At 45.0% G+C, this 21,706-nt stretch overlaps 1 protein-coding gene across 1 annotated transcript in view; it reads left to right on the plus strand.

The window, feature by feature from the left end:
• The first annotated feature begins 6,619 nt into the window (after window positions 1-6,619).
• The window catches only part of Ttf2 (transcription termination factor 2), a 31,063-nt gene continuing 15,976 nt past the window's right edge, over window positions 6,620-21,706 (plus strand). Inside the window, exons 1-11 of the mRNA XM_087897702.1 lie at window positions 6,620-6,691; window positions 6,785-6,887; window positions 8,958-9,044; window positions 12,534-12,600; window positions 13,236-14,120; window positions 14,864-14,978; window positions 15,235-15,417; window positions 17,192-17,319; window positions 18,289-18,370; window positions 19,988-20,107; window positions 21,314-21,464. Coding sequence (XP_087753828.1) covers window positions 6,664-6,691; window positions 6,785-6,887; window positions 8,958-9,044; window positions 12,534-12,600; window positions 13,236-14,120; window positions 14,864-14,978; window positions 15,235-15,417; window positions 17,192-17,319; window positions 18,289-18,370; window positions 19,988-20,107; window positions 21,314-21,464 — 1,949 coding nt within the window. The 5' untranslated portion in view covers window positions 6,620-6,663. The remainder of the gene's footprint in view (window positions 6,692-6,784; window positions 6,888-8,957; window positions 9,045-12,533; window positions 12,601-13,235; window positions 14,121-14,863; window positions 14,979-15,234; window positions 15,418-17,191; window positions 17,320-18,288; window positions 18,371-19,987; window positions 20,108-21,313; window positions 21,465-21,706) is intronic.

Consider the following 21,706-nt stretch of genomic DNA (forward strand, 5'->3'; position numbering starts at 1 on the left):
AAAAATTTTGAGGCTAGCCAAGCCCAGAAAGACAACCATTGCATGTTATCTCTCATGTGTGTATTCTAGCTTTAATCTTTTGTATTTTTATCCTGGAGTACATATGGAAGCCAGGAAACCAGAAACAGGCCACTGGAGGGTGGACACCTTAAGAGAGGAGGAATAGTAAGTAAGCGGGGGCAGGGGGTGGGGACAGGAAAAAACAAAAGTAGAAAGAGGGAACAAACAGTTCAGCACAGAGCAGGATGGGGTGGGGAAATGAGGTGTTGGCAGGATTAACCAACATGAACAGTGCGTGAAAAAACTGTATGGAAACCTATGCTATTCCAACCCAAGAAAAGAATTCCATTGCTCTTGGTTGCTCATCACACCTGTGTGGTAAGATCCCATTGCTGAAGGTAATACTCGCTTTGGACATAGAGAAATCAATCTCAGACTAACCAGAAAAGGTTTTCTCTGCCGACTAGCTTACAACAGTGCCAGCAGGTGCTATGCAGGCTGCTGGGGAAGAAATACATCAAAGATCTTGCCCAGTGCTGGATCCTACATGCTATAATACCAACCAGCCTGGAACAATGTACCCACTAGTGAAATAATGTAGCATGCTTTCTGAACGACTATGAGGCCTGATTCACAGGGAAGACTTCATGTCTGATACTGTAAACCTGGTTCAAAGTCCATGACGGGGTTGGGGGGGGGGGGAGAATCATATGCCCTAGAGGAGAACCTACTGCTATTGTTTTGCCAAATTGTCATGTTGTCACACCGTACTGCAAATGCTTGTGTATACCCATGGATCCGTGCTGCTCTCAGCTTTGGTCCGAGAAGCTTCTCTCTGCAGTGGACAGCAGTTAATGCAGAGACTCATAACTGGTCCAAGGGCTGAGTATAAATAACGCTAAGTGCTCAGCTGTGGGTGGACCATTTAAGAGCATTTTGCTCTGAAATATAGTAGCGCAATGCAGAGGGTGCTCTTTCCAGCACCTATGTGAACCCGTGAGGGAGGTGTGGGGAGCCATCACCAGATCTGTGGAGGTTGTCTCGGCCACTAAGATCCCAGCACCCGGAGAGACTCAGAGGTGGTGAATCTTCAGAACATGGGGTAGCATGTTCCTTCCCAACAGGAGAGCCTGTGTCTAAGTGCAGTGTGTCCCCACCCAGAGGAAAGGTAACTCGGGGCAACTGTACACAGCCACAGCAGCCTTCTCGTCCTGGTCGTCTCTGTGTAGTGTGGTTAGGGCCTTAGGGAAGCAGCGAGGAGTGTTCCTGCTTTTCAGGAACGCTGGAAATTAGGGCTGAGAATATAGTGAATTAAACAAAATAACTAGTCTGGAGATGAGCAAAAGGCAGAAAGGACTTGGTTCAAAGGATGAAATTAGATACCGAGATGAGGGTGGGAGGAAATGAAGAGAATCAAAAAAAAAAGAAGGGGTTGATTACAGGATGGAGTTCAATAGCCAGGCTGAGAAGTAAGCAGGCATAAAGGATTATGGGGGAGGCACAGAGATCTTATCCCAAAGCCATTCCGTGGCAGGGTAAGGACATTACATGGGAATGAAAAACAGGGAGGGCGTCTCAAATTCTGCCATCTTACACAATCATGATGATTATTATTCTGGTACATTCTCTTTGTCATATCTCCCCGTGTGCTTGCTTTTAATGGTGTTATTGGATTTTTTAAATCATAAGAGCAATGCATGCTAGTTATAGAGAGTAAAACAGCACAGATCTGCCAGCCCAGCTTCCCAGAGGGAGAGAAGCAGAGCCATGTAATACGGAGTTTTAAAAGTTTATAGTTTAATGTCTCCAAATATTGGCATGATTTAAGTCAGAATACACAAACAATTTTGATGTGTAACATTATACAAACCATTATTGTTTCTCTGATGTCCTTGGATTAATGCCACTTTTACTTTGGTTTTCGTGTAACTTCCATATAAACCTTTAATGGAAAAAGCCTTCTCAAGATCATTTGAAATGGGAGAAGATGTGCCCCCCCCAAAAAGATAAAGAATTTAACATCAATAGTCATTAGGGAAATACAAATAAAAAGGAAAGTGATATACTGTTTTATCCCTGTTAGAATGACAATAATTAAAAAGGACAGCTAATACCAAGTGCCAATGAGGATGTGGTGTTGGGGGGAACCTCAGGTATGGTTGATAGAAAAACAATATGGTGCAACCAGCCTGGGAAGTAATTTGGCAATTTCTTAAGAAGTTAATTCACCATTTGACCAAGCTTCACTCCCAATTACCTACCCAGGAAGAATAAGAACAAAGCCCATGTGGAGACTTGTATGTCAGTGTTCACGGTAACATTATTCCCGTGACCCCAAAGGGACAGGCATGCACAAGTCTGCCCACTGGCAAATGAGTAAAAAGGAATGTTATTCATCCCTAAAGAGGAGTGGGACACTGATACACCAAACGACATGGATGAACCTCCAAGGCATCGTGTAAGAAGAGGAGCAGTTGACAAGCTTCATGGTTCCATTTATAGAAGATGTTCAGAAGGCAAAACTTTAAAACAGAGGCCACTAGGTTAATGGGACTTTCAGGATGATAAAAATGGTCTAACACTGTGGGGAGGGACTGTGGAGAGGGCACCGTTGGTAAAATCCCTGTCCTGTAAGCATGAGGACCCGAGTTTGGATCCCCAGCACCCTTAGAAGACAGGTTGCGCATGGAGACGGGTGGATCCCTGGATCTTGTTGTTCAGCCAGTAAGATGCAGGTTCAGTGAGACTCTACCTCAACAAACCAGGTAGAGAAAACTAGGCGATATGTCTTGTCAATCTCTGGCCTCTACATGCACGCACGCACACACACACACACACACACACACACACACACACACACACACACACATGTCCATGTATATGCGTACATACACATTATACTATACACGAAAAATGTTCCAAACCCAGTTGGCAATGCAATTTATACATTAAAAACAACACTACAAGGAATTGACTACAAGGAAAAGAAATGGCTTTGAGCAACTCTTGGCATCATAGTTTAAGAAAAGTGAAATTTGGAATCTAATACTGCAAAATTTTGGTACAATCAAAGCATTTGTCAAACTGATTGACAGTTCCGATTACGAAGATCTTTGCTCACCGTATCCTCTTGACTGTGCCTTTGTCAGAGGACAAGTTAAAAACGCTCATGTATTGGGAAGGCACCAAACAAAATGAAACTGAGTGAGCAGTACATGTTTTTAAGCAGAAAGAATGAAACACAGGAGGGTTGGCCTTTTGCATGGCTTTCACGTTAATATGCTGCCACCTAGTGACAATTTATAAAATGGCAGGACTTTTGTTTCATTTGTTCTTAGATTTGGACGCCACAGCAAACACCCAAATGTTTGATGAAATGCGGGTGAAGTACCTGAGTCACTAGATGCTTTTAAAATTTTAAATGTTTAAGCTTTAGTTTAGCAGCCTAGTCGTGTGAGACAGACAGACAGACAGACAGAGACAAGACCTGTAGGGCAAAAGGGCCAGCCAAAGAAAACTACCCTGGCCCTTAAACCAGAGCTAGTGAAAGAAACGCTTTAGCCCTGAACCCATAACCAAAGAAACACACTTTAGCCCTAGAACCTGAGACAGTGAAAGAAATATGCCTTAGCCCTGAAAATAGAGCCAAAAAGTAAAAAAGAAAAGAAAAAAGAAAAGGGTAAAAGCCCTTATCTTAGGAACATTCCTCAGAGAGAGCTGAGATTTGACAACTTCCCTTCTCAGAACCTGCTGCAGGGCAAAGATCTGTTCCCTGGCAGTTAGACTGAGGTACTCAGCCTGTTGTCTACGACAATCCAAATGCCTGAGAGGTTCATAAAATCGGGTATCAGGCAGAGTGGTACTTAGTGTTTCAGTACTTGGCATGCTCAAGGCCCCCAGCACTGCTTACTCAACTCACACCCCACAAAATAGGAAACTTAGAACTGACAGCTGCCTGGAGAATCACATTTGAACACATATGTAACAAACAAGACTTGCAGAACTATGAGAATCTGACAAATGACTGAAAATTTTAAATTGCTGGATATTTTTAAACGAAGCTGGCAGGAATGTCACAGGGTTACTGTTTTGGCTGGTCCTCTAACCTCCAGAATCTAGTGAGGGCCCAGTAAGTTTCACATATGCTAGGCAGCCTAGTGCTAGGCAGATATGTTTTCATTTCCTCAGGAATGAAAATGTGTGTTCAGCCCTGAATTTTATTTCACAGGTTAGAGAAACAGATCAACACCATCTGAAAGGAAAGGATCTCTACTACCCAGTTCTTCAACCCCTAGGCTCGTTCCTAAGGATGTGAACATATCTACCATTCGCTTTCCACGTGGAAGGTTCTGGCACCATTTACATCTTTCTTGAGTCCTAATTTAGATCTCATAGAATTCACTTATTTGACGGTTACAATTCTAAGACTCTTATCTCAAAATAAATAAAAAATAGTTTTTTTTTTAACTTTTAGTGTAGTGTGTGGCACAGTCCAGGTACAGAATAATCAAGCTTGTGAGCTTGAGTCAGCCCCACACTCAAATAATGTATTGGCTTGTTCACCTGTGCATTTAAAACATCTAGATTTAGGGTCTACTCGACGCATTCTGAGTACGACAAGCTATCAGGAGAACCAAAACTTCCACTCTCAACTCAAAAGAGAGATTTATAAGGCCTATTCTCCAAGGTTCTCTCCAGAGGTTTTCAGGCTAAGACTATATATGAGATATATATACACCACACCTGTATCCGCTTAGCGGTCTCACTGCCCCACCCCCGCTCTTATTCATATGACCCGGGGTCTAAACATTTTGATTTAGCAGATTCTAAGTTTGCAGAAGACACGGCTTCCCTTCCTGGAAGTTTTCTGTGTCCATGTCTGCTGAGTTGGACCTTTGTGGATGGACAGCGGCAGAGGAAAAGGTTCCTCTGGAATGCCGTAGCTGAGACCTCCGCTTTGACCAGTTTCAAAATCAGATTGTGCAGGAGAGACTCACCAGGGTCCTCTTCCCGCGAGCCCGGCATTTGCGGCCTCCATCTCTTCACGCAGCATCTATTTCGCAGGCACAGACAGATCTTTGAACTGCAATCTGGGAAGAAAGGAAGTGCTCGCCTATTTGCAAAATTTCTCCGGAGAACTGTGGGCATGCTGAATGTCCTCGGAAATTCACATCTTCCTCCAGCTCTCCAGAGTTTGCTGCTGGCTCCATTCATCTTGACATTTAAATATTATTTTATATTTATTTAAGCACTGGGTATAGGCTCGTTTAGTCTTCTCCATTCAGTAAGCCCCTTGTGGTTAGAACAGCTGTTTTGAATATGTGCATTAAGTCAACTTTGTATTTCTCAAACACCTACTCCTCTTGGGGCACCAAAAAGCTATTTAGTAAGAACTGCTTAATTCATAAATAATACCTCGGGTCTATCTCCCCTCCTCTGGACTCCTAAAATTTTACATTCTCCATGTAGCCCAGACTTCTTAGACACCACAGCTATTCTGTCCCCCTAGCTATTGTGTGTGGCACTCTGCAGGGCTGAGACATAAATATGAAGCCATCTCTATTGCACCAAACTCGGATAGTCACTCCTCTTCTTTTGTTCACCAATAAAATTATTACAATTTCTAAAGATTTATTTTATTTTTAATTCTGTGTCTGTGTCTCTGTGTGTGAACAAGTGTCGGAATCTGTGGAGGCCTGGTTGGGAGCAGCCAGAAGTAGTGCTAGGAACCAAACTCTGCAAGAATGATCAGCAATACCGCCCCCCCCCCCCAGTCCTCACTCCACCTGTCACCCCGGTTTTTCAAGATAGGGTTTTTCTGCAGCTTTGGAGCCTATCCTGGAACTCATTCTGTAAACCAGGCTGGCCAGCAATCACTCAGCTTCTGAGCCATGTCCCTAGCCCCTTGATTACAATTTCAAATGCAATATTCTTTTAAGGTCACTCCCGATTTTTAAACTACAAATGCAAAATAAGTTCAAAAGGGTTAACCATACAAAACACACAAAGTAAAATTAGCCTGCACGTGAGGCCCATTTTTCCTCCGGTTCTTCTCTCAGACACCGGGCTTGCACACCAGGTGGCCCTAAGAACCTCACTAACAGTCAGAGGCAGCTCTGAGGTCCAAAGGCGCAGAGCCTGGAACCGAGATCCCGGCAGCTGTTCTGAGGTCGAGCACTCAGGCCTCTTGGATCTTGGGGGACTTCGAGGGTAGGATGCTACACTTATTTAAAGGTTGTCCGGGGTCCCACTACTCTATTACAGACAATACATTCCCGCAGTTTTAAGGGACTTTCCCGTGTCTAAGACGCCTCAAACTTAAGTGTTTTCGCCCACAGCAGCTGCTTCCCGAGCAAGCGAGCGCCTCAGGCTCCCCCGGCTGCGTCAAGGGCTCACGGGTTACTTGGGAGTCACCCAGGTTCAGCCTCCCTAGATCTTGCGTTTCTCCAGGTCCGGGAACCATCTGGCGTCCCACGTCGACCTCGGCCACGCCCCCTCAGTTTGATTTCGGCGCGCGCCAGCCTGAGGGCGGCTGTAATTGGTGGAAGGTGAGCGGATCTCCCATTTGATTGGTTCTCCGAATCCAGGGGTCAAACGCTGGGCGGAGCGTTCTGGGGGCGGGGTCAAGGGCGGAAACCCGGCGTGTCTGGGTCAGTTGGCGTCATGGAACTGGTAAAGTGTCCGGAGCACGGTAAGGCTCCGAGTCTTCCGAGTCTCAGGATTTCCCTCACGGGCTTGTGGCACTACCTTGGAGTGGCCGTTGCTGACCTTCTTATCTCCTCAGGGACCGTCTGCTTCTTAAAGACCGGCGTCCGCGATGGCCCGAATAAGGGAAAGAGCTTCTACGTGTGCCGGACGAACACATGCGGCTTCGTGCAGGCCACCGAGTAAGTCTGGAGCCCGATTGCACCGAGTGACCCAGCCTGGTCAGCTTACGTCTCTGGATCGCGGATTCCTCCTATATTCAGATGCTTCCAGACTCAGCTTCAAGTTTCTAGTCACCCGTCGGGCCTTCCTTAGCTGGTCCCCCTCTGTCCCACCCAGCATCCTTTGCGCGCTGTCTAGAAAGCGTAGACAGTGAACGTGGGAATTAACTCGCTAGTTTTGCACCCATTTTAGGTCTCCCTTTCTAATGTTTGAGGTTAGGAGTTAGATACCTGCTTTTTTTCCTGCATCGACGTGGTGTGAGGTTAATAATCCAATGTCTTTAGGGAGTAGTTCTCCAGAGAGATCCAGTTTCTTTAGGGAGCTGCGCTGAAAGAAACAGCAAAGATCGATGCGCAGCTCGGGTTCTATGGATGCGAAGGCTGAGACCTGGAAATGTCAAGCTTCTCCAAAACGAGGAAAGTTAATACTGCCCTCAAGTGTGACAATCGTATATACCAGGTGTTTGCATTCTCTAAGGAATTAAACAGCGGCATCGTTTAACTAACATTTCTTCCCGCTCTCTTGCCTGCTGAAGTTGGTAGATTAAAGTTATTTTCTTCAGTATCATAACTTTATAATGGGCTAGGATGAGTTGTATGATGGCTCCGTTTTGCATGACAGTTTACTATTTCTAGTTTCTAAATATATTGAGATTTGTGAGACACATGCTCGTGTTTATAGGAATTAAGCATCGGGGTACTTAACATGTTTGATTCAGAATTAAGGCAAATATTTTGGGGAGTGGAGAGATGGGTCAGCATTTAAAAGCACTGACTGCTCTTCTAGAGACCCCAAGGTTGGATTTCCAGCACCCACACAGGAACTAACAAATGTCTGTAACTCCAGTTGCAGGGGATCTGATGCCTTCCTCTTGCTTCTGCAGGCACAACATATACTTGGTGTATAGACATGCAGACAAAATACCCCTAAACAGAAAATAAAGAATAAGACCTCTAAAAACAAAGCTCACATTTTTTGTTTGTTTGTTTTGTTTTGTTCAAGACGGGGTTTCTCTCTTCAGCCTTGACTATCCTGGAACTTGCTTTGTCAACCAGACTGACCTCAAACACCCAGAGATCCTCCTGTCTCTGTCTCCTAAGGGCTGGGATCAAAGGCATTCCCTGTCGCCCTGTAGGAATTAATATTCATACATGGAGGAGTGCCACTCATGGGTGCATGTAATACAAGCTAGGACAGTACTTACCCTTGAGCGTTGAGGTGTGTCTGACAGCAGACTGCAGGCTGGAAACAGGTTCACAGGTCACAGGAGCATGCTTTATACCTTCACTAAAACCTACCCTGAGTGTTGTTCATGTGTTTCTGCTGGAAGCTAGGGGGACATTTAAAAAATTATGTCAGACAAGAAGCAAATTAGTAGATTATTGTTAGAAGTAGGTAAGTGAGTAGCAGTCAGGGACAGTTAATAGGGCATTGATGGGTAAAGGGCAGTGGGAGAACCTAAGGAAAATTCCCAATGAATCTACCTCTTGGCCAGCCTTAGACTACAAGTCATTCCTGGGAGTATTGCAGTGTAGATATCTTGTAACAGGCAGTTTTAAACTCCTGAGCCGTGAAGAAAAACAATTATTGTCATGCTTTGCTTTAGGAAGTAGGAAAAGAGAGACTCTGGATCCTTTCCTTAGGACCTACAAGGAAAATGATATGTGAAATATACAAGCCACATGTAAATCCTTAGTGTAAAAATCTGTAGTTGGGTGGCTGTGGTGTTACACGTTTGTGCGCCAGGACTCAAGAGGCAGAGGAAGGATTGCTGAAAGTTTGAAGCCGGACTGGTCTCGGTTGTGAGTTCTAGGACAGCCAGGGCTACACAGTGTGGCCTTGTCTCCAAATAAATCAATAAAAATAAGAATTCAGACTGGTCTCGGTTGCGAGTTCCAGGCCAGCCAGGGCTATACAGTGCGACCTTGTTTCCAAATAAATCCGTAAAAATAAGAATTCAAGTTTGGATCTGACTTCAGACTGCTGGCTTCTATTTCTTGTCTCCTAACAATGTTTTTTTTCCCTTCTAGTATTCCTGTTTCTCATTGTTTATTGCATGAGGACTTCGTGGTAGAGCTTCAGGGCTTGTTTCTGTCACAGGGCAAGAAAGAATGGAGGTGAGTGTCCGTAAGGAGCATCTAGAAACATTTCCTTTATTCTTTTTTTCTCTTTAATCTGAAAGAGTTGCAGGTAGATATGTTTTTGATTATTCTTTAAAATCATTACTGAAAGACAAGCTATTTTTGCACATATTGAGCGTCATTTACCTTGTCGCTCCCTAAGTCAGGGTTCTCAACCCAACCCTGGCACGGAGAGGGAGGTGCATCAAACGACCCTCTCACAGGGGTCACATATCAATATTTACATTAGGATTCATAACAGTAGCAAAAATTATAGTTACAAAGTAGCAATGAAAATAATTTTATGGTTGGAGGTCACCACAGCATGAGGAACTGTATTCAAGGGTCACCGTGTTAGGAAGGTTGAGAACCACCGTGCTAAATGCTGAGCAACTAGATAATCCGAGATGTCGATGGTTGATGTCTGGATTAATGGCTGTGTTGTTATTCTTCTTCCATAACTGTCCCATCGCTAGTAACATCAACCCACTAGCTTGTCAGCTTTCAATTCTGCAAATAGAAAGAGGGCAAAGATCTAACATGCTGAGTACTCAATAAAGTGCGGTTTCCCCTGGGAACGGTGGGAAAGTCCATATTGATGAGAGATGTTATCTACCGTGAGATTTAAAAAGTAAGTAGAAACTTGCCAGGTATTCCATGTTCTTTTAAATAAATGTATTGCATTGGTGTGCCGAGGCATGAAGTAGCATGACCACGCAGAGAACTGCAGATGTTGGGTTTGGTGGTTCTTATTCAGCTGGTTGGAATCAATCAAACCTAAGGCATACTCTGCCCCTGCACCCTACCCCTGGCCCTCACTTCAGTGGAGGCTTGAGGACAGAAGGTAGACTGAGAAGGTCATACATACATGACAGTTTTTGTGTAATAGTCTGTGTAATTTAGAATCTATGTATTCTAAGTCTCTGTCCCCAACCTGAAATACTTGGCATCCTTGTTTAAAAAAAAAAAATTAATTGACCCTAAGTTTGGGTCAATGTCTAAGGTGTCTAATTTTTGTCCATTGGTTCATTTACATATTCTTGCATGGTTAATTATGTAAACTAGTATGTCTCCCAACTTCAAGATTGTGCTGGCATTTGTGGGATCCTTGTATTTGCATATCAAATACAGATTCAAATTCTTAAGTTTCTACAGACAACACTGTTGAGGTTGCATAATTTACAGAGATCAGTTTTGAGAGAGCAGACATCCATATTGACTTTTCTAGTCTGTGAGCGTGGTGTAGTATGACTTTAAATTTTCCTCTCAGTGATTTTAGATAATTTCCGTTATAAAGTTCTCATACTCATTTTACTGAATGTGTTCCTCTGGTTATGTTTTTAATCTTGTTGTAAATGGAATGTTGTTGTTTATATGTATGTGGGGGATATGTGTATATGTATGTCTGTATGTATGTGGGTGTGTGTACGTGCATGTGTGTAAATGTGTGTAGAGGCCAGAGGTTGATGTTGAGTGACTCTCTTGGTCACTCTCCACTTTATTTACTGAGGCAGGGTCCTCACTGATCCTGAAGCTCACCAGTTCTGCAAGCCTACTAGACAGTTTGTCTTGGGGACCCTCTGTCTCTGCCTCCTGAGTGCGGGGACTATAAGTAAGGCTGCCATACTCACTTGGATTTGATGTGGGTTCTGGGGCTCAGAACTTTAATTTTCACATTTGCAAGGAAGCACTTCATTCACTGAGCCATCTCCCTAGCCTGAAAATGTAGTTTATATATATACAGTCGCACATTGCTTTCTGTTAGTTGAGGGGCTGGCAGATCTTTATTTGGTGCAGTCCTTCTGACACTTACGATCTCTTACCCCTTGATAAACACCCACCTTTCCAGGTGGTAGAAGGCAATCAGTGAATTTCTAATTTGCATTAAAAGAACCTTGGAGATTCAAAAATGAACACCGTGGAGGAAAGGGGCAGCTGAGGTAATAACTACCACAGAATGGCAGCCATGTGGCACCGTGCTACCCCTTGTCTTCCGTGCCCACCTGCTGTGATTGATTATAGTATCTCTGTTTTACAAGGTAGATGCAAGACGACTACGAGAGAGGTTAGGAAGGGAATCTGAGTGTTGACCTTTGTGAAGTGGGATTGCAGGGGTTCGAACCCAGCTCCAGCTACTTCCAAACACCACGTTCACTGGTGGAAAGCTTGAGCTGAGATGGTGAGGCTGAGTGCAGCTACACTGAGAAAAGCGGCCTGAAGAGAGCTGGAGCGGCCAGGCTCTGCTGGTCGTGCATCCCAGTGTGCCCCTCCCACCTTCTGTCCGGAGGGGTGATGATGATGGTCTTGATCCCCAGGTTGTGAAGAATCAGCTGTGTGATACAGTGTCTAGCTTGCTGGTATCTTCTTTGTTTGGCAATTTCCTTATTTAGACAGCTTTGTGACCTCCATTCTGGCACACACAATATCTGGTTAGTTCTTTTGTTTGCTTGTCTGTTTGTTTCTTTCTAATTATAGCAGCCATTGCTGATTACTTTCTCCATTTCATTTGTTCTTCATACAGAATAAAAAGAACAAACCTGTGCATACTCTCTGGTTATTGTATCATTTTTGTTCTTGACCTTCCAGCCCTTAACAATGTCTTCTGCAAGGACTGGGGGGCTCTGTAGGTAAACAGCTTGCTGTGCAAGCATGGAGACCTGAATCCAGATTTCTGGATGTGGTCAGCCTGGACTGTGGTGAGACCCTCTCTCTCTCTCTCTCTCTCTCTCTCTCTCTCTCTCTCTCTCTCTCTCTCTCTCTGAATTACGGGGGTTGGAGAGATGCTCAGTGGTTAAGAGCACTTATCGCTCTTTGTAACATGAGGGGGCCTGTTTGTTATTTGGGTTTTCTGTTCCGCCCCATCCCCCCAGCTGTTTAGTCCCAGAGAAAAATAACACTGAGATCTCTATAAGTTATAAAGCTGATTGGCCCATTATCTCTAGCCTCTTACTGGCTAACTCTCTCATCTAGATTAACCCATTTTTCTGATCTAAGTTAGCCATGTGGCTCAGTACCTTTTCCAGCTGGCAAATCACATCCTGCTGTTTCGGTGATCTGGGCAGGAGTGCGAAGAATCAGCTTCCTCCTCCCCAGAATTCTCCTGCTCTCCTTGCATCATTTCCACTTCCTGTCTGGTTTTCCTGCCTACACCTCCTGCCTGGCCAATCAGCATTTATTTAAAACATGATTGACAGAATACAGACAATTCTCCCACACCAGCTCTTGCAGAAGACATGGATTCCGTTCCCAGTACTCATAATAGGCAACCCACAGCACTTACAGGCCTGTAACTACTTCCAGAGAATTCAGTGCCATCATCTGGCCTCTACAGGCACTGCATGAATGTGGTACACATATATACACATGCAGGCAAAACACTCATACACATAAAAAGAAAATTAAAACCCCTTTTTAAAAATTGAAAAAAAAAAAAACCTCTTAAAGACTTTTTGTAGCCTTAACCATTTGTGTTTTATGCTCCACTAGGTTGTTCTTCCGGTGCACTAGAAGTAAGGCGGAGGGAAAGCACTGGTGTGGGGACGTCCCATGGCAGGTAGGATCACCTATCTGCTTTCTGTATGGCGTGTTAAGACAGTGTAGTGAGCTGCTTTGACAGACAGCACCCCAAGCCTTAGAACCGCTGGTGTCTATCATACTGCCTCTGAGAAAGCCCCGAAGAGCCGTGTGACTGCTCCTTCAGAGAGCCACTGCAGTGGGCAGAGTTTCATCATTTACCCCCTCCCGTTTCACACAAGGGTTTTCCAGTGTCCTAAAAGTCATTAGTGTCCTCCTCCTTAGGAAAAAGAGGTTAACTTCCCCATCTTTTTACAGATCAGTATTTACTTGATTTTGACATAACCTAAACGTAACTCTAATGTTCCTAGACTATGAGAGTGCAGTGCCTGGGGACTAGACCTGGGAAGTGTGATGTTTGTGAGGAAGGGAGAAGTACACATGTGACTCTAAAGGTGCTTGGCTTGGGCTTCACTCTTGTGACCCTGTACAGAGAAGGAACAAGGCACCGAGAGAAACAGATTTGTTGTGAATTTGACATCTTTCTTTCTTCCCTGCAGAAGTTATACTGGGCATGGATTGCGTTTGCTTTGTTTCCATTTCCTCCAAAGAGGCATTTTAGTCAGAAGGGTGGCCTTGATTTTCTTTACAGTGTACTGTTTTCATTGTCTGTAGGATCCTAATCCTAGCGAACATCATGGAACCAGCAAGCCTCCGCAGGCACCTGAGTTATTTTCTCATTCTCCCAGCCAGCCAAGAAACCCATTCAAGGTGCTTAACAATAATCCAAAAGCAGCTCTCTGGAAACAGTTGGTCACAGGGGAAGGTGAGGGAAATACAGCTGAGAAGAAGCAGAAAGAAAAGGAAGACCAGGTCTGGGATCAAAAGAAAGAACAGAAACTCAAGTCTAATTGCAGCGTGGAGAAAGCCCCCTCCCCTGACCTGGTGACAGAAAGACAGTCTGGAGGTGTCAGGAAAGAACAAGAGGAAAAAGCAAAGTTTCAGCTTCAAACTAAGAAGACTGAAGGAATGGCTTCCAAGCAAGGCCATGGAGATGGGCTTCAACAAACATGCGTGGTTCCTCAGACGTCAGAGAGCGAGAGTCAAGACGTCCCAAACATGCCAGAACCTCTGAGAGGAAAGGAAACCCAGCCTTTGCCTCAGAAGGTTCCTGGTGAGAACCCAAAAAACAAGACCCAGAAAGAAGGATGCCTCAGCAGGGAGCAGCTCAGGAATGGGGAGGCGCAAGGCAGAGCAGGGACAGATGCCCCCAGTGCACAGGCCTCCTGGGAAGGAGCTCCTGGGCTTTGCTTGGGGAAGGTCCGCCATGCTGCCTCCAGCAGCGATGACAGTGAAGAAGAAGACGGTGTATCCAGTAGGCCAGAGTCCCCACTTCTCTTTGACTTGCCTGTGGACTCACAGAAAGAGGGGAACCTTCACCTTTCTGATCCGTGTGTGCAAAGACAGATACCTGCTGCCTCAGGTGTCTCCAAGAAGGGCGAGCCTTCTGACCCAGCAGCCCAGCGTGCAAACCTTACAACACAGCTGAGACAAAAGAAGGTGAGTGTTGGCTCTGCAGTTATACTGCTTTTGCAGAAGACCCCGGTGCGGTTCCCAGCACCCACATCAGGTGACTCAAAACTGCCTGTAACCTCAGCTCCAGGGGGTCTCATGCCCTTTTCTTGCCTCCTTGGGCCCCTGCATCTACATCTGCATACTCACACACAGACACATACAAATACATGTAATTAAAAATAAATAAAATTAAAAAAAAAAAGGCAGGCCAGTCTTGACTTGTGCTTTGTCTCTAAAGTGGTGGTTCTTAGCCCTTGAATCACGGCCCTGGTGGGGGTGGAAGGACCCTTTTACAGTGGTCGTCTAAGACCATTGGATATTTACATTAGGATTCATGACAATAGCAAAATTACACTTAGGAAGTAGCGATGAAAATAATTTTATGGTTGGGGGTCATCACAACATGAGGGACCGTATTAAAGGTCACAGTATTAGGAAGGTTGAGAAGCACCGCCCTGAGGTTAGGGTGTGTGTAGCTGGGAGACCCTCACAGAACTGAGTAGCTTCCTGAGAGGGCTCTATAGGTGCCCTATAATAGGTGCCCATTTAATACCTGCCTTTCCTATGTTTAGGCTTAGGCAGCTAGTTGGGGTTTTGTTTAGCTTTTTAATCCTGGTTTTTACATTCATAATTACAAGATATTTTTAGAATTTCAGCATGCTAAGCCATTTGAATCTGAAGTTAATAACTTGAGAGGCCAGTTCCCTTTGATAGGATCTGTTTTTTAGGGCACACTGGCTGCAGTGAATATCCAGGCTCTCCCTGACAAGGGTGAGAAGTTGCTTAAGCAAATCCAGGCATTGGAGGACGCCCTCAGTGCCCTGGCTCTCTCCCCAGAGCAAGGTAAGATGGGGTTTGCCCCAGAACTCTGTGTTTGTGAACTTGACAGAAACATTTTGATAAAGATTGTGTTCTTTTTTTTTCCCCCAGTTTTACTGTTTGCTTCTGAGCTTTCTTCTAATGCTATCTATTGTTTGTAAAAGCATTCCTACTTCCTGTGGCCTGAGCACAGTTGAAGTGAAGCCTCTCCTGACTGCGTCTGCACTGCCCCTGCTTGTTTCTCTCGCTTTAATCTGTTCTTCCCTTGTCTGTGGAGCAGGGGCTAAGGAGAACTGTAGCTCTCGGGAATCACAGCAGAGTGACCACACCAAAACCGTTGCGGACCCTCCGCGCTTCGTGCCTCCCCAGCCCCTTCCCACTCAGGATGGCCAGCTTGCAGGCTCTCTAGGACTAAAGGCAGGCCACCAGGGCACTGCTGAAGGATCAAGCCAGAGCTCAAGAGGTAAGAGCCACGGATTCAGCCCTACTGTGACGAGCTGATGCTGTAGTTATGTGCTACCTAGCAGCTGTCTTTGTGCCCACAAGAAGGGGAAGCCATTTTTGAATAGAAAGTTGCACATATGTTAAGAGACCTTGATTCTCTATTGAGCCTGGAACAGTTGTTTTAGGTCTCTGAGGCTAGGGACTGGTTACTGCCGTATGCCGTGTGCCCATCCACTGACCCAGAGGTCAGCACACAGGATACAGTGATGTGTGTGAATGCTAGCTTTTTATGAGGGAGGTGGAGCAGCAGCTGTGGTTTTAATCTATCCCCATATGAGAGGTGAGGTTTGCACTGAAGCAGAACAGAATGATGTGAGTGGTGACCAATGATTTACAGACATGCAGAAAGCAGTAATTCCCTAGTTAGCTAAGTTCCCATTGTGAACTTTGCAGACAACTTTGCAGCTCCCAAGCAGTCTTGGCTTTTTCTTTTTTTTCTTTTCTTTTCTTTTCTTTTCTCTCTTTCTCTCTCTCTCTCTCTTTCTCTCTCTCTCTCTTTTGATACAGGGTCTCACTGTGTATCCCTGTCTGGCCTGGGACTTTTTGTAGACCAGGTTGACCTTGTGTTCAAGGAGATCTGCCTGCCTCTGCCTCCCGAGTGCTGGGACTAAAGGTGTGCACCTCCACACCCAGCCCCAGACAGTCTTCACTGTGCTATCTGAAGACTTGGTTTACCAGTCAGGAGCTGGGAGTGGAAGTGGGCTGGTAGAAATTAGGACAGCAAAAGCAGTTCTCTCCCAATGAGAACCACTAGAGCCCTAAAACCTTGAAGGGCAGCGTTGCTAGGGAGTGTCTAATAGATGGGGTGGTGTTTGAACTTAGAGGCATTGAGAAAGCACATGCTTACATAGCGTAACAGTCTTGGCTGCTCATTATTCCATTCCATGACAGTGACGAAGTCACCTAGAGAAACATTAAATTATTGCAGGTTATTGAGGTAAAAGAGCATGTGATAAGTCTTGCAAAGAATTCTAGTAAGATAGTTTTAAGGCATTTTAGAAATTAAAGTTTCCTGTTGTCTAGAAACCTTGTACCAGAATGCTTTCCCCCAGAAGTGCGAACAGCTTGGGTAGCTCATCCTTGTGGGCTAAGAGGGCAAACAGTGTATTAGGATACGTAGTCAGCTGGTGACCTGCACCTCAGGGATCAGCTTTCTGTCTGCACAGAGGACTTCATGCATGGCTTTTACTCTCACTGGCTTTTCGTCTTTGAACCCAGAGACCTTTGCTTCCAGAATTACTACACAGCATGACCTTTCTGTCCACTCCCTTTCAGAACTGAAAAACAAATAATCAAAAGTCCCAGAGACCTGGCTGAAGATGTAACTCAGTGGTAGTGTTTGCCTGTCCTGTTCAAGGCCTCAAGTGCGATCTTCATCTCTAGACAAGGATTAGAAATCATTCTATTCTAAATTATAGTTCATGTAGTTGCGCAAACAGAATGGGAGTGGAGAAGCTTGGGAGGTCAGTAGAGCCTTAGGGTAGGAATTTTCACTCAATACAGATCCATCATTTGGCAAATAATTACATTTTTGAGGCTTTATCAGAATATGATACTTGATTTGCCTTTTTTTGAAAGTCAGGGTCTCATGTATCTTATTTTGTATGGTGCTGCGGATCAAATCCATGTATGCAAGGCAGGCATTATGCTCTACTATACACACGACCACACTACATCCTCATCCCTCGGGTCATGGCACTTGACATCTTTGGGTAACGCTTGTCTGTTCACAGGCCATATGAACCAACATCGCCTTCATAATGTATGGAAGATCACAAGTGAAGCCATTGACGAGCTGCATCGGTCACTGGAGTCTTGTCCCGGTGAGACAGCAGTGGCAGAAGACCCAGCTGGCCTGAAGGTGAGCCGGGAAGACTAGCACTGTAGAGTGTGCAGCGCCCTGCAGAGAGAACTGGAGCCTGCAGATAAATGCCTTAGTGGCTTCTCCTGTAGTTGCCAGTTGTCATTTGTAATGATCTGCTGGGGATGGAGATTCACAAAACAAATGTGACCCTAGACAGAGATAAAGAACACCCTGCATTGTGTCATAGGCCACATATATAAAGTCCAAAAGGAACTCGGAATAAGGAAAACATCATCTGGCTCAGTAAGTACTTTTATGCCTTAAAAAAAATTGCAGTTATTTAGAGAGCAAAGAGGATAGAAACAACCCAGGACAGTGCGGTGGTGGTGAGGGAGGAGACACGGGTTGGTGTTCACGAATGGTGAATGACTGTCATCCTCCCTGCACTGGGGGAGCAGGTAATGCTCCTGAGTAAGGAGAAGCCCTGGCAGTGGAGCTTGGCATTGGCAAGTGAACTTAGGTTTGAATGCTCAAGATGCACTCTGCACTTGTGGCCACTTTGTGAAGGTTCATACTCTCCCAGAGTGCAAGGGAAACGGGAACACGGAAGGACCGGGGGGGAAGTCACTAGCTCAAGGGCTACAACAACCTGTGACCAGCATTCCATACTAGGCTGTTAGGCAGAGAAGAGAGTCAAATGTAAGGATCATGAAAAAGACAGAAAGGCTAGTAAAAGCCGAGTGGCCATCAGAGGTTTGGTTGAAAAAGAAAAAAAACAACCTGACTTCTAATTGAGAAGACAAACATGGGCTTTTAATGGGTGTGGAGACATGGACAGGAGCGTCCTACTATAGGTGCCAATCATTAGCCGTAGCAAAGGCATCAGCGTAGCAGATGGGAGGAACAGTGGCTGTGGCAACAGCAAACTATAGAGGGCTCACCTGTATGAAGGAAGAGTAGAATGAAGCCAGGGCCCGCCATAGCCTTCGTAGGAATTCAGTCTGATGTTTGACTTGTTTTTGTCAGGTCCCTTTGCTTCTCCACCAGAAGCAGGCATTAGCCTGGTTACTGTGGCGGGAAAGTCAGAAACCTCAAGGAGGGATTCTGGGTAAGTTTATTCTGATGAGAGCCAACAGTTGCGGGATTCTTAGATACTAGGTTAGCCTGGCTGCATTGTTTCACTGAATGTCACAACACTGTGAGGAAAGTGTGTCCACTGTTTCAGATGGGAAGTTAAAGTGTAGAAATGTTAAGAACTTGGTTAAAAATGCAGAGCCTACCTGAGGAAGTGTTGGCAGCCAACATTAGCTGCCCCTGACCAAGCAGAGGGTTTATTCCTTGCTGGCTCCACAGGCTCTAGAAGCTGTGGAACATGAGAATGGGGGCCAGCATTCCAGGAACACAGGCCATCACCACAATATCAAATTGGTCATGATTTTGCTGTGAGTGTTGAAGGAAGCTAAGGCCACCCATTGTTAGCTCTATGTGCCCTGGGTTCAGAGATCTGTAGTAGAACCCATAATATCTAGTCCATCCCACGACTATAACTTCCACAAATCAAAGCAGCAGAAGGCTCACGGGACAAAATCCTGGGAGCAGTCTTTGCGTCACACTTACATCCAAGTAGTAGGTTGGAGAATGTTTCCAGCCATCAAAGCATTCTGGAACCCCAGTGCCCACGGGAGTTTTCTAGAAGCTCGTCACTTAGGCTGTTTCATCCCGATAGACACCAGGATTCCATCCTTCGGAAGGAAAGGTGGTGTTTGGCACAGAACCACATCGTATACAAATGGTATGGGCAGAGTTAGTCCCTCCTTCATTCTGAAATGTGAGAGTCTTCCTTACATGTTCCCTCCAAAGGCTAAGGGCAGCCTAGCCTAAAGTTGAGAGCAGGGCTCTCAGGTTGGTAGACAGGCTGCCTGTATTGACTCCTGGGCTGTGGCAGAAGCAGAACTTGAATCATACAAAGCCTGTGTGCTCACATTTTACTTCTGCTTGAGCACAATGATTATTTTGAATGAATCTAGCAACCTGAGTGAGCCTGTGTGTCACATGTGGTATGAAGAATAAGTTAGGTAAACTCAGTGACTGGTACAGGGACAGGGCATGACACAGACAGTGTCAGGGCTAGTGAGTTGGCTCAGCAAACGACACATGTAAAAGTCTGGTGACCTGAGCTTGATTTCTGAAATTCACATAAAAAGTGGAATGAGAACTGATTTCACACATGTGCCTTGGTACGTGATGCGCTCGTGGGCGCATACACACACATACACATACACACACACACACACACACACACATACATGCATGCATATATACACATGCACACACTTGTATATAATGTGTTCATTTCTGACCTTTGATAGATAAAAGAAGTGCATGACAGACTGTTGGAGCCGTGCAGCATCAGTAGAGTAGGTGATAGGGTATGTTAGCTCGACGTTGTTGCTTTTGGAAATAACAGAAAGACCAAATGACATGGAACTAAGAGTCACCCAATCCACTGTTAGAAAAATGCCACTGTAGCAGAGAAACTGGGGTAGAACAAGATCTAACTACTGTGTTCTGAGTGTCTGACCTAGCTCTCCATATAAAATAGCAGATCATCTTTGCTAAAGCAAAGACCCCACTGGGGCAGGGAGCAGGTAGGACAGGGAGTGGGTCAGTTTCTGCCAGAGGAGTCTGCTGAAGCTGTGTTGACTCTCCGTGTCTTATTTTCCAGCGGATGATATGGGCTTAGGAAAAACCCTGACAATGATTGCACTCATCCTAACCAAGAAGAATCAGGAGAAAAGCAAGGAAAAGGACAAAAGCCTGACTGTGACGTGGCTCTCCAAGAATGGTAGATAGAAGCACCTCCTGCCATTTCCAACCTTATTTGAACCGACAGAGGGAGAGTTTCAAGCCATGAAAGAAACATCTAATTAATCTGTTGGAAAACTGCATTGGCTACTTTCCTGTGTTTTCTTAATGTTGAATATGTCAGTTATAAATGACCCCCCCCCATTTATTTAAACTTAGAAAAGGTTCTCTGGAGGTAAAAGAGTTCAAAAAGAGTAATTACTATTTTCTGTTGATGTTGGGAATAAACTCTCAGGTAATCCAAATTAATGTGCTTTTTAAAAGGGTGAATATTCAAAATGCTCAGTATAGCCAACAATTGGATATATATCGTTGACTATAACATCTTCATGAAGATGCTGTATATTATCTGTTAATGCTGTAAATCACTGAGAACACGAACACAGGTCCTGCTTTGCTGTGTGGGTAGAAGGGTGTGCTCCGCTCTCAGGGCCCATGGTAAACACTGTTGCAGCTGGGCCTCCACCCTTGCTGTGCAGCACACAGCACACATGGAGATGAGGGGCAGTGTGCATCACTAGATGATTCCAAGTAGCATTTGACTTGTCTTGGAAGAGGCTTTTTCTACTTACATAGGGGCTCTATTTTACATATAGTTTTTGGTGTATGTGTGTATTTTTTAATTTATTTATTTTTTGTGGCTTTTTTTTTTTTTTTTGAGACAGGGTTTCTCTGTGTAACAGCTCTGGCTGTTCTGGAATTCACTTTTAGACCAGACCAGACTCGAACTCACAGAGATCTACCTGCCTCTGCCTCCCGAGTTCTGGGATTAAAGGCATGCGCCATCACTGCCTGACCTTGTATTTATATTTTAATATGGAAGTACATTAAATTAAGATTTTCATGGGAAAAGCACCAATAATTCCCTGTAGTTAATCATCTCAGGAGGCCTTAGGAAAGGGCCTGCTTCCGCTTCTGGCCACTGTGAAAGAGCATTGCTTTTTAGACGGCCACACACTGCCCACTTTCCTCCCTGTCTTTACACTCAGAATCTACATTTTTATAGGAGAAAATAAATAATTAAGTGCTTTGGTTTAAATTTGCTTCCATTTCCTATTCCGTTTGCTTTGTGTAGAAATAAAACAGTAGTTAAAAATATTGATTGAAGGGATAAAGTCAGTCAAGAGGAAGTTACTGCTCAAGGCTGTTCAATAAATATAACTTGTTATTGCTCTCCCCCCTCAAGACTCCTCTGTTTTTACTTCCAACGGAACACTAATTGTCTGCCCCGCTTCCCTGATTCATCACTGGAAGAATGAGGTAGAGAAACGTGTGCACAGCAACAAGCTCAGAATCTGTCTCTACCATGGGCCAAACAGAAGTCGGCAAGCCAAAGTGTAAGTCGGAAGTGCTTGGACGCGTCCGCAACCCATCTAAGAGTCATTTTGCCTTTCTGTTTGCCTGTTTCTTCCCTTTGTCAGGGCTAATGATGTGTGTGGAAATTTTCAGTCTCCTTGTCAGACAGCTTGCAATCAGATCCGTCTCGGTTCAGTAGTTTTACTTTGCTGCCTGCTGGTCACTCTCTCTGGCCAAAGCTGCCCTGTGAGTGGCTTGCAGTGCCTGAGCTGCCTCCAGGTGG

The sequence above is a fragment of the Myodes glareolus genome, chromosome 17, assembly GCF_982192425.1.
Source record: "Myodes glareolus chromosome 17, mMyoGla1.1, whole genome shotgun sequence".
NCBI classification, from domain to species: domain Eukaryota; kingdom Metazoa; phylum Chordata; class Mammalia; order Rodentia; family Cricetidae; genus Myodes; species Myodes glareolus.